Source organism: Castor canadensis, chromosome X, assembly GCF_047511655.1.
Source record: "Castor canadensis chromosome X, mCasCan1.hap1v2, whole genome shotgun sequence".
NCBI lineage: Eukaryota > Metazoa > Chordata > Mammalia > Rodentia > Castoridae > Castor > Castor canadensis.
Window position 1 is genome coordinate 99795013 of NC_133405.1, and position 13584 is coordinate 99808596.

At 37.1% G+C, this 13584-nt stretch overlaps 1 protein-coding gene and 1 long non-coding RNA gene across 8 annotated transcripts in view; one reads left to right on the forward strand and one right to left on the reverse strand.

The window, feature by feature from the left end:
* Positions 1-2925, forward strand: part of LOC141419832 (uncharacterized) — a 68174-nt gene extending 65249 nt beyond the window's left edge. The window contains exons 4-5 of the long non-coding RNA XR_012444548.1: positions 1662-1806; positions 2828-2925. This is a non-coding gene — a long non-coding RNA (uncharacterized lncRNA). The remainder of the gene's footprint in view (positions 1-1661; positions 1807-2827) is intronic.
* The window catches only part of Jade3 (jade family PHD finger 3), a 139877-nt gene that overhangs the window by 48014 nt on the left and 78279 nt on the right, over positions 1-13584 (reverse strand). For all 7 annotated transcript variants that reach the window (XM_074063592.1, XM_074063590.1, XM_074063588.1 and 4 more), the window contains one exon: positions 1721-1878. In XM_074063592.1, the coding sequence (XP_073919693.1) occupies positions 1721-1878 (158 nt within the window). The remainder of the gene's footprint in view (positions 1-1720; positions 1879-13584) is intronic.

The following is a 13584-nucleotide window of genomic DNA, read 5'->3' on the forward strand; positions in this document are numbered from 1 at the left end:
ATGATTAAAATTACCTCCATTGAGCAGACAATTGATACTAACTGAACATCAAGGCCAAATTTAAGTTGTTTCAATAATCCCTGAAATGTCAACTGGTACAGAAGCAGAGTCGTTACAAAAATACTGACTGCAAGGACATGAAAACACCCAACTCTTGTTTTCATTCATGATGTTACTCTGATTTTTAGGAAGCAGGAGATGGTGTCAATGATGAGTAAGTGAAGCTTGGGGCATGTGTTGAGCCAACTCTGTGGAATGTGAACAGCCTCTCCATGGATGGGACAGCCTAAGCAGCCTGCTTTTTTTTTTTCCAGTATTGGGGCTTGATATCAGGGCCTACATCTTAAGCCACTCCACCAGCCCTTTTTTGTGATGTTTTTTTTTTTTTTTTTTGAGATAGGGTCTTGAGAACTATTTTCCTTGGCTGGCTTTGAACCGTGATCCTACTGATCTCTGCCTCCTGAGTAGCTAGGATTATAGGTGCGAGCCACCAGTGCCCAGCTAGGCCTGGGTTTCTAAAAGTGATTCAATAAGCATTTCTGGAGTATAACTAGGACCTAAGAACCTGGAATAAAGAATAGAGAATTCAAGGATGTTTAGCTCTGCCCTTTAAGAATCTAGTATGTGCTGGCTGTGGTGGTATATGCCTGCACTCAGGAGGCTAAGGCAGGGGGATTTTGTTCTAGGTCAGCCTGGGCTACATAGTGAGAACCTGTCTCAAAAGAAAAATAACCTAATACAGGGTAGAAATGGATGTACAATAAAATCTACAATTTTTCATAGTAATGAGCAAGTCCCACCAGCCCCTTTACCTGGAGCTCTGTGTTCTATTTATTCATTTCTTCATTCACCCAAACTTACACTGAGCATTTTACTTCATGTTGGCCTTTGTGTAAAGCACTGGGAACACAAAGCCAGTAAGACAAAATGGTTTCCCAAACCAGCCACTACTCTTGAGGATCTGAACTTACTACTTTCTCTGGCAGAAAAGTCCTTTTCTCCTTTCCACAAAACCAAAGCCCACTTTTACTTCAACTTTCTGTTTTCCTCGCAAACGAAGGACATATGCTTACAGTCAACCCAATTATACCAGTACTCCCTTTCATTTGGATTTGCATTTTTTTTTATTTTGGTGGTACTGGAGTTTGAACTCAGGGCTTCATGTTTGCTAGGCAGCTGCTCTACCACTTAAGCCCCAGCCCTGAAACAATTTTTATTTTTTTGCAGAACTGGGATTTGAACTCAAGGCCTCATGCTTGCTAGGCAGGCACTCTGACTGCTTGAGCCACTTGGCCAGCCTTGGGTTTGCATTTTATAAATTGTATGTTTTGGCCTTCTGTTGACACCATCACTATGAGGCCCCTATTATGCTGAAGCAACTTCCTATGGGAAAGTTATCAATTAATGCTTTCTCTTCAAAGACTAATAAATGATATTGATTATTAAGCCAGACTTGGAAATCTTGGTCCTTCAAACCTTACTAATTTCAGATTAGACTTTTTTATCTTATGAATGGTTTCAGATTATGTTCCTAAATAAATGACACTGACTGGTCATGACCTGGTATAAGGTGCCACTGGTCTCAGTGAATTGGTGAATATGACATGTGATTTTATATTATAAATGCCTAATTAGCCACTCTTAAATTTCCCCCCAAGCAGCACACAGATAACCATGAGAAGATTCATTCCATAAGACAAAGGTACAAGCATGCAAATACCTGAGAGAAGGCTGTGGAACAGCATCTGGACTGGCTGGTACCTGGACTCCCTTTTCCCATTCTTCTTTCCACGTGTCCGAAAAGAGGTAATAGCTGTCAGGATTAATGTGGTGAGAATCTGGAATTTTCATGGCACTAATGAGGTCCTTTCGGAATACCTGGGAAGATATATTCCACATACCTTAGAAGAGCATCACTATGAAATTAATACTATTTAATGTTCTCCTTTTAAAAAGGCTATTCCCTCCCACTGTCTATTTCCAACAAGACAAACAACTCCAACATCCTAAATGGCTAGATCAATTTCTGTTAGGAAATGTTTGAAGTACTGACAGGGAAGCCAGTTTATTAATGATTTAATAAAGGGGGTAAAGGAGTACTTCTTGAATTACTTCTTGGGTTCCTTGAATTTAAATGAACAACATACGTTACTCTCAACAGTTTCCACGAAGGAAATAACCCATAATGCTCTTAAATTAAGCAGTAAGTATCCAAATATAACTTACAATTGTTTACTTAGCTATCACCTTATTTTAAAACTATTTACTAAGAAATAGGCTGGGTTTGGTGGCTCATGCCTGTAATACTAGCTATCGGGAACTGGAGATTGGGAGGATTGCTGTTTCAGAGGCTAGCCTGTGCAAAAAGTTCTAGGGATTCCATCTCAACCAATGAAATCTAGGTACAGAACCTGTGCCAGTCATCCCAGTTATGCAGGAAGCATAAATAGGATCCCAGTCCAGCCTGAGCATAAATGTGAAACTCTATTTGAAAAATAATTAAAGCAAAAAAGGATGGCGTGGGGCTCAGTTAGTGGAATGCCTGCCTAGCAAAAACAAGACCCTTCGTTTAAAAGCCCCAGTGCCACAGGAAAGTAAAAGGGAAAGGGAAAAGGAGGGGAAAGGGAAGGGGAAGGAAGAAAGAATTCTACATTTTCTACACTTACAGAAATGTTACAAAAAACAGAGTTCTTATATACCCTTTGCTTAGTTTCATACTATTACCTAAACTGGGAAATTAACACTTCTATATTATTATTACATAACCTACAGACTTAATTCAAATTTTACTACTTTTATTTTTATTTTTAATGTCCTTCTGTTCTAGAATTCAACCCAGGATCCCACATTGTGACTGGCAATCATTTTGGTATCCTCTAATATATGTGTCTCAGCCTTTCCTTGTCTTTCATGACTGACACTGGGTAAGTGCTTGTCATGTATTTGTAGCATGCCCTTCCAAGTGGGGTTTTTCTGATATTTTTTCAATAGATTGAGGTTATGCATTTTTTTTGCATAGGATATTACAGAAATGATGCCATGTCCTTATTCCACTGCATCACGATGTAATGTATGATGTCAATGTGTTATTATTGGTGATGTTAAATTTGATCACTTGGTTCAGGTAGTATCTTGCTTTGTAATTAAATATCTTAGAGGAGATAGTTTGAAACTATAAAGATATTATGTTTTGCCTCATTTTTGGATATATTACCTATAAGAATTATTACTGTGGTGTTCTAGCGGGGATTTTCCATTTTCCTTACTCCTCTAGATTAATGGTAATTCCTCTATAAGATAGATCTGGCCAGGTGTGATTGCACTCCTATTAATCCTAGCACTTGGGAGGCTGAGGCAGGAGGACTGAAACTTCAACAGCAGCTTGGGTTACATAGTGAGTTCCAGGCCAGCCTGGGCTGCATGGGAAGACTCTGACTTAAAAAAACAAAAAAAATCTGTCCCTTCCCCATTTATTTGTTCAATTATTTATAACATTATGAACTTGTGGTTACTTTACTATTTGGGCTATTATCATTTTATAAACAAAACAAAAAATCATTATCATTTTCTTGCTCAAATTGTTCTACTTGTGGCCACTGGGTCCTCCTTCAGGTTGGTGCCTGTGCTATTCTGACATGTCCTATCCTTTTAAGAAGAAGTGCTTAATTTTTCTTTTCTATTCTGTTTTTTTTGCAGTACTGAGATTTGAACTCAGGACCTTGCACTTGCTAGGCAAATGCACTACCACTTGCATTACCCTCCCCCCCAGTCCTAATGCTTGATTTCTAACACTACAAAACACCCTAGGCATGTTTATGTCCTTAACTGGTTAGAAAATCTATTTGATTTTTTATGTTTACTTTATATATCACTATCTCCTGAATTCTTTTATTTCTTGAATTAGTTTAAATATTGATTTTCTACAGTTTTACAGATTTTTGCTTTTTGTTTCTTTTAATTGTATTGGCTAATACCTCTACTTATATTTTGAATAGCAATAGAGATAGTGGGAATGTCTGTCTTTTTCTTGAAATTAGTGAAAATTTAATAGGGAAACTGTTTCCCACTGAATTAAGATACTAGGTTTAGGATATGGTATATATATTACATAATGTTATCTTAATTGCTATTTTCTTTAATGCTTTCATCATGACCAGGTTTTGAATTCTGTTAAGGACCTCTTCAGTACATATGGAAATAATTTTTTCCTTAGATAGATTAATACAGTGTATGGTATTATTAGATTTCCTAATACTAAAACAAATTTGCATTTCCAGAATGAATAATTTCCTTTTTTGGTGGGACTGGGGTTTGAACCCAAAGCTTCGTGCTTGTGAAGTAGGTACTCTACAGCTTGGGCCACACCTCCAGTCCATTTTGTTTTGGTTAGTTTAGAGATGGGGGTCTCATGAACTAATTGCCTAGGTTGGCCTTGAACCATGATCTTCCTGATCAGCCTCCGAAGCAGTTAGCATAATAGGCATCAGCCACAGATGCCCGACTATAATTTTCTTTTTTGTTATTCGTGCTTCATAAAAAGAATCAGGATAAACTTTATTTCCAAGGCTCTGAAATAATCTGAGAATTGTGATTACCTGGTCTCCGTGAAACTATCTGGACTTGGTACTTCTTTTGTGCAGTAGGCCCTCTAAAGTTTACTATCGGTAATGGGGTCAATTTTGATAATCTGTATTTTCATGGGAACTTATCTATCTTATCTATGTTTTCAAATTCATCTATGGAGGAGCCTACAAAGTGCAGGTAGTCTCATTTTGTACAGCAACACAGGACCATAAAAATGACAATGAACACTCAAACTGTGAAAAGCCATCTGAATTATAATTTCGGTGAAGGGCTTTGCTCATGCAAAATATCAATATTAATAATAGGAAAAACTATGATTGTGACTTTTAAACATTTTATCAAAACATTAGAAAACGCAAAATACCAGAAAATAAAATTCCCTTACCATTGACTATAATGTATACAGAAATGAAAAACTAGACTTCATTTATTTGGAATGCTGTAATTAAACATTGAAACATTTAGAATTAAGGTGTTTTTAGCTAGCATTTGTTGCCCTTAACGCAGAGAAACTAAAGCAGATACCTTAAAGCAACTGAGGCCAATAGGAAAAGGGGAACAGGTACTAGAGAAAAGGTTAGATCAAAAAGAATTAACCTAGAAGGTAACACCCACGCACAGGAAATCAATGTAAGTCAATGCCCTGTATAGCTATCCTTATCTCAACCAGCAAAAACCCTTGTTCCTTCCTATTATTGCTTATACTCTCTCTACAACAAAATTAGAAATAAGGGCAAAATAGTTTCTGCTGGGTATTGGGGGGGGAGAGGGAGGGGGCGGAGTGGGTGGTAAGGGAGGGGGTGGGGGCAGGGGGGAGAAATGAACCAAGCCTTGTATGCACATATGAATAATAAACGAAAAATGAAAAAAAATAGAATTAAGGTGTTTTATTTCTCTGCAGAAAAACTTATGAAGAATATATTGAACAATGCTTACCTCTTTATCATATAATATATGATATGGAGCAGGCATCTGAGATACATCTCAGATGCAATGCTTTTCTTGTCATTATTATTTTTTGATCTCTGGGCACAAGGATATTGTCATTATTTTTAAAAGTCTACAATTTCAGTTTGTATTTCCCCCCTTCATCTAAGAAATATTTAACAGAAGGTTTCAATTTTCCATGTGGAATAATTGTTATTTTATTTGATTTTTGCAATACTGGGGTTTGAACTCAGGGTCTCATGCTTGCTAGGCAAGCTCTCTACCATTTGAGATATGAACCCAGTCCATCTTTCTGTTTTTGGTAATAAACTCTGATTTTTACTGCATTATGATCAGAGTCTTTGTTGATAATACTTCTACATAATGGAAATTACTGATGCTGTTTTGTGATTCAATATTTGATCTTATTTTATATCTCTACTGTTAGAACTTGAGGAATGTTGCTTATTGTCCCAAGTATTAAAGTATGCAGTCTGAAAGTCATCAAATCTACCTTAATTCTTATATTGTTTAGAACTTCTGTTTGCTCATTTATTTTTCCATTAACCTGATACTTTGAGAGATGTTTTATTTAACCCAGACTGGCCTGAAACTGGCAATCCTTCTGCCTCAGCCTCCTGAGTGCTGGGATTACAGGCATGTACCACCATGCTTGGACTGAGAGATGTCTGAAAGTGTCCCATGATTAATGTGTTTCTATGTCTTCTTGTATAGATTCTGCTTCATAAAGATGGTTGCTATGTTATTCAGTGAAAAATATCCATAAGCATATCTTCATGGTGAATTGTAGCTTTTAGTATTACAATGTCACCAGACACTAAAACAATGACAGAAATATAATACAGATCATGTTAAATGGAGGGCACTAATTGGAGGGGGAGGGTAAATGAAGAGGGTAAAGAAAGGTGAATACAGTTGACGTACTTTCTATACATGTATGAATATGGAACACTGAAACCTGTTGAAGTCATTTCAAGAAGGGGAGTAAGAAGATGGAGATTAATGGAGGGGATGAGCCAAACTGGAATACAATATATGTATATATGGAAATGTCATAATGAACCCTCCTGTATAACTATCATATACTAATAAAAATCTTTTAAAAACCCAATGCTACTTTCTTTGTCTTTGGGACTTGAATTGAATTTGTCTGATATCAGGATCACTACCTCTGCTGTTTTTGTTTCCATTTTCCTAGCATACTGTTATCCATCTCTTTATTTTAAACATTTTCTGAGTAGATGTTTTATACAGGCTTTTTTTTTTGTGGTGCTGGGAGTGTGACCCAGGGCCTCCTGCTAGGCAAGAACTCTACCACTGAGCTATATCTTGAGCACTAGATCCATACGCTCTTGTATACAGCATACAGTTGGGTCTTGTTTTTAATCTTTTTCTTTAATAGGTATTAAGCCCATATATATTTATTGGTATGATTCACATGTTTGATCTCAACTGTGTCATATTTTATAATGAGATGTATTATACTATCTTTCTCTACCAGATGTGTGAAGCTTTGTAGTTTTATCTAGTTGCTGTCTTTATACTTAGAACGTTAAAAATGTCCTTAGTCTCATCGTCTTTAACCTTTTGTGATATACTTTATTAGTTTTTTTTTTTTTTGCTTTCAGTGAATTCCTTAGGGGTGAGGAGGATGTTATATAAGAGGCTCCCAGTGAGGCCCCAAACTCCATCCCTTCCAGGGAGCCCTAGCTGTGTAGAAAGTTCAAATGTCAGAGGAAGGGGATGATGATAAATGGGCACAGCTCCAACTCAGGCTTCTTAGATTCTCTGGTTAAATGGGTCTGTAAGTGAACAAAGAGCACAAAAAAGTGCTTACCAGTCTGGAAACATGACTGAAGTGGCTATGGCAGTCTTAGCTTTGCAATTCCACCTTTCTCAGCAATAGAAATTTCTAAGTATAAGTTTTCAAACTAACTCAGCAAGGACTCCAGTAACGAAGGGCCAGTTAACATCAAAACATTAAGGAAATACACTTTTACATGAAAGAATACATACATTGGTTTTTGCTTAACTTACTAATCTTTACTATGAAAAAATCATACCACTTGCAGGTTGAAGATAAATGTGTCCACATTTCTGGAAGATCAAAGGAACAGATGCTATCAAGCAAATATTTTAGCCTTTAATGCTTATAAAAGTTCTCTAAGGAGAAATACTGTCTAAGTTCTGTGTAACATGAAAGTACAGATTTAATAAAGCAATTATTTCTCAGGAGGTACAGTTCTTCTCAAGCTGACACCATTTCACAGAGTGTAGGACTGAAATATCACATAACCAAATGATGCTGTTTAAATAAATGAGGGCTCATTTCATTTATTACTTTGCATGGACAACTCTGAAAATGCTTTCTGGTTTCATTTAGAGAAGATTTACTATTAATAATAGGATCACAAGAAAATAGATAAGGAAAGCTACCTAAAACATGCAGGTGGTTGAGTAGCAACAAAATGACCTTCCTGCCAACTATCCTGGCCAATTAAAGTTAATTGGTGCTGCACAGGGAGAAAGTTAAGTCTACAGCTAACAAAAACTGGTTTATTATATTAATTCTTTGTACAAAAGGGTAAGAGGGGATCACAGACAAATCTTTTTAACATGTTTTGCAAAGAGCTCAATGTTCTGAGGGATTAATAGCTGAATCATCATTTTGCTAAACATGCCAATCCACTTGTATAAATTATTAGAGTGCCTTTAATAAGCCTGTGGTTAAGTCACAGTGGCAATTTACAATGGTGCTAAACTAAAAATGTCTTTGGGACAAGGCAGTGCTGTGGCAAATCCTAACTTAGATCTGGAAAGAATACTAGAGCCAAGTATTTGTCAATATCCTAAAATAGTTCATTGTTTTCCAAGTGATACTATTTTCAAAATAAGTCAAATGATTACAAAATCATGCTTTGGACTTAATAACGCTGTACCATCCAATCACACAATGTAAGTAATGTCTTTATACTTGATACTGACATGTCTGCTTATGAAATCTATTCTATGTAGTTTCCTAAGTAGCTTCTAGTGGGTTTAATGGAGCATTCCCCCTCAAAAAGAAAGTTATGTTCACATCTTAATTCTCAGAACCCGTGGATGTTATCTTAGCTGGAAAAAGTTTCTTTGCAGAAGTTATTAAGTAGGATCTTGAGATGAAGAAATACTTCTGGAACATATGGATGAATTCTAAATTCAATGATAAGTGTCCTTATAAGATAAAAGCAGAGGGAGATTTAAGACAAAGAGGAAGCAGTGACTGAGTGATGCACTGATCAAACAAACAAACAAAAATCAATGACTACTAATAGTGAGCAGAAGAGGCAAGGAATGGAATTTCCCCCTAAAGCCTCTGAAGAGAGCACAGAAGTGCTGATTTTGGACTTCTGGCCTCCAGAACTATGAGAAAATAAATTTTTGTTATTCTAAGCCACCTACTTTGTGGTAATTTGTTACAGCAGCCCTAGGAAGCTACTATACATACTTACCAAACAGAAGAGTTAACTTGAAGACCGTAGACAAAGAAATGTAAAAGCAGAGGCCAATGAATCTGGCCCTTGTCCATGGCTTTAGAAATACCAAATCTCCAGGGAACAGGCACTCTGTGAAGTCTGGGAAACTTCAAACCATAGAACACCAACCAACTGATTCCTGTTTTTCTTAAGTAAGTAAAAGCTAAATCCAGTGACTATTACTATATTTCTTTCCCCTTTAGAGAAAAACAGCAGACTTATGTGATAAAGTCCAATTTCAATTTTACAAGTTAGCCAGATCAAATAGTGTCAGATCTGTTTTCTAGAGAAGCTCTCAAGGCAGAATATGAAAATCTGTCTTATCTTGCTGTGTAAGTCAAACATCTCAAGCATGAGGCATAATATAAAACATTAAAGAGGGGATGAGAATGTAAGTTCAGTACTGAAGCAGATTTCTGCCAAGTGATATGAAATGTATTTACCACACTGGTCTCATGAATCTGTTTCTGATAAGAAAAGACATCGTAAAGACTTTTAAACTTAATGCAAAGAAAACAACTACAACATATACTGGTTAGTGATGGGTTTTATACCTACACAGTGGCATACATGTACACACATATTTGAATATATTTTCATAAAGAAACCATGAAAGGATAAAACAAAACCTTAGGAAATCTGAATGGAAGAAGAGATGAGGGAGGAGAGTGTCTAAGTCCATTTCATGCTGCTATATAACAATATTTGAGACTGAATGTTTTATAAAGAACAGGGATTTATTTGGCTCATGGATTTAGAACCTGTGAACTCCAACAGCATGGTTCTTGCATCTGCTGTGAGCCTTAGTACTGCATCATCCTATGGAGAAAGAGCAAGAGAGAGTGAGAGCAAGAGCAAGAGAAGGAGGATCTAGATCTGAAGATATTTTGTTTTATAGTTTGAGATATGCAAGCTATCTAAATTCTCTGTATCAGTTCATTCATCTGTAAGATGCAGATAATATTAAATCCACCTTATAGAAGTTATTGTAAGGATTAAATAGGTGAGCTTGTATAAAGGACTTAGCATGGTACTGGGATCACTGTAACTGCTAAGTAAATACTAGATACAGTTATTTTATTAAAATCATCATCTCTCACCTTTCTCTCTAAAAGCAGAAAATGTATAGTTGAGTTCAATCTAATCCATAAAGTAATTGTTGGTGGAGTGGGAGAGATCTGAGTCCATTGCTGAACTAAAATGTGCATGGTTTGGCTCCAGAAACTTGCAGGATTCCTAAGAAAGAGTCCTATCAGGAATGTTAACTAACATTCTAGGAGCCACAAGGTAATGCAGAAACTTCACAAAATAAAACATGGCCATTTGTTCCTAAATTAAAGATCATGATTGAGGGATATGAATGCTGACACTGATCTTTCTAGGTAATAAAGTTGAGAAGTTTACAAGTTCTTAATTGTGTACCTGTTTTATATGCACTGGTAGCTTCCTCAAAAGTTCCTGAAACAAAAAGGCTTTGTACTTACCAGATAACTACTCATTTATGGTCAAAGAGGGGATTCACAGGCTAACATACAGTCCAGAAGCTATGCCAAATCCAACACTGCATGTGCATCTGGCCTCTCAGATGCTTGCAGAAACAAAGGAAGCCTCACTATGAATTCAATTAGAACATCAATGCTTAACTTGCCAGAGCCACAAAATGAAAATGCCCTCCATGGACAATTCAGGCTTTTATTGCATTCATTAACATCTCTCAGTGGGCAGTTTTTAAAAGCATCGCTAATCTGAACATTTTGTGTGATATTTTTCAGAGAAAAGTCAAAACATTTACTTCCTGTATGACACAAAGGAGAATGCTGTCTGGTCCATGTCAATGAAGCAGACAGACTTATCAATGTCAATTCATATTCACTTAAATCTGAAACTATATATAACTGACCACAAACTGGTATGTCTGTCACTCCAAAAGTATAAAACAACTGCAAACATGGTAATTATATTTAATCAAGGGAATTAACTGTATACAATCTTAAGTCAGGAAAAGATAAATCTTTGCCTAAAAGTTTTTTGGAGACAGGGTCTTCGTATGTAGCCCAGATTAGCCTCAAATTTCTGATTCTCTTTTTTCAGTCACCCCAGTGCTGGAATTACAGATGTGCACCATCACACCTGGTTCTATGCCTAAGACTCATATCCTGCTATTACATGATAATGAAGGTACTCGGTACTGTCAAGATATTGTATGCACACTGATTTTTCAAATTAATCAAAGTTTATGGGCTGGAGATAAGATTAGTGGCAGAGCACTTGCCTAGAATGCCCAAGGTCCTGAGTGCAATCAATGATCATAAAATAAGGGACATTAGGGTTGCTTAGGTAAGTTGTATTACTCCCCTTACCTCATCCCAAACAATATAAATACAGTATATATCTTAGTAATAAAAGAGGGAGCTCAATCAGGTCTGACTTGGGAGATCTGGGCAAATTTCACATAAGAGATGTATATACTTTAGCAAGTTATTCTCCTTTTTCTCAATGTCCTTTTTTGTATAAAATATGTATATTTGCAACTTAGTACTTTTTATCTGCAAAGTAGTCAAGTTTGTTAGAAATACAGGTAAAATGATGAAAACAGGATCTACTTAGGGTATGCAGTGTTCTCTGCTGAATTAAAATAAGAGCTCTCACTCTATCATATGACTATGAAAGTCTTGGATAAAAATCAATGATACTCTAGGTCTACAGATGATATGGACTCAATCCTTTAAGATAGGTTGATATGTTTTATAGACAAGACTAATACTAGATGAAAATATACTGGTTTTTGAGAAAGAATGGAAGATATCTTAATACATCCAAGTTGGTCATACTATGTGCCTTTTCTAGGGATTTGTTTTTTCAGCCTTGTGCTTGCTAGGCAGGCATACTACTACTCAAGCCATACCACCAGCCCTTTTTGCTTTAGTTATTTTTCAAATAGGGTCTTGCATTTATGCCCAGGACTAGCCTAGACTGAGATTCTTCTATTTACACTTCCCATGTAGGTGGGATGACAGGTATGTGCCACCCACAACCAGCTTTTATTGGTTGAGATGCGGTTTTGCTAACTTTTTGTTCAGGTTGCCTCAAACTGTGATCCTCCAAATCTCTGCCTACCAAGTAGCTAGGATTACAGGCTTGAGCCACTGTGCCCAGCCTAGGGAATTGTTTTTTTTTTTAAAACCTTTAAGAATAGGGCCCTTTAGAGAATCAGATAGTTTTTACTAGCTCAGGAAAAAAAAATCCACATAAGAACATATCTTGAACCACACCTGGGATTTCCGCAACCCTAGGAAATTCTTCGCTAAAAGATAAATCAGGGAAAGGTATGGCACAGGAATCTCACTGATATACTAAATATCAAAGAAAATATGTAGTTATTAATGCAGCCAATTAAGCTCCAGCAAAAAGGATAATTCATATTGTATTTCAATGACTAACTCCCAGCAAAAAAGCAAGATGAGACTTCCAGTTTTTTTTTTCTTTTTGGAGGAAACAGTTTGAATTGTGGGCTTTGTGTCTGTAAAGCAGGTTGTCTACCACTTGAGCCATCCCTCCAGTCTATTTCGGTAGGGTTATTTTGGAGATGGGATCTCTTGAACTATTTGTCCTGGATGGCCTCCAACCTCGATCGTCCTGATCTCAGTCTCCCATGTAGCCAGGGTTACAGGTGTTGAGTCACCTGTGCCTGGCTGACACTTCCAGTTTTATCTCAGACCTACAGTCAGAAAAAGAAACTCTCATCTTTACAAGATGAAAAAGAGAATATAGGCAGCAAAGTAAGAACTTTTTTTTTTACAAACCTGTCAGAGAAATAAGCCACAAGGCAAATGGACAATATAAAGAGACAAGCGTCTACAGGGAGACACAGGACAAAACATTTGTTTGCCTAGGGCAGAAGCCACTCTAGGAACATTTGACCAGAAATTTTGATGAATCATTGGAGGCCAAGTGGGGACTACTAAGACAGTATTAAAGGGCTGTGGTCATAAAGGGTTCCCGCACTCTTGCAAACTTTTTCCCTAGGAACCCAACCAGGCTCATACAGGGAAAATGGGTGGGGGTAAGCACCTGAGAAAATCTCCCTGAGTGGTACTTGGCTGATTGCTTAGTGCCTTGGCTCTCTTACTGAACAACAACAACAAAAAGGCTTCATCTGCAAGGGAAGGATATCTCTATAGGAGGGAGAACATCAAGGACAAAGACTGATAATATCACAGGATACTTACTATAGGCAGATAAGGGGGAAGGGGCAAAAAAGCTTCACCAGTAAGGTCACCACCCCCCCATACCTCACACACAGAGACTCTCTGCACTTCAAAGACTGAGATTTAATCAGGAGATTAGAGAATATTTCCCCTCCCTCAGTCCTTATCACCAAAAGTAAGCCTGCAGTGATAATAACAGAGATTAACAGCTGGGGGTAGTGCCAGAGAAAGGGTCTATGAGGACAAGCACAAAAAGACCTAAGTCAAGAGGGGAGAGAAAAACAAGGCCACTAGAGGAATTTGAAGTCCTGGTGATAGGATTGAAAAAT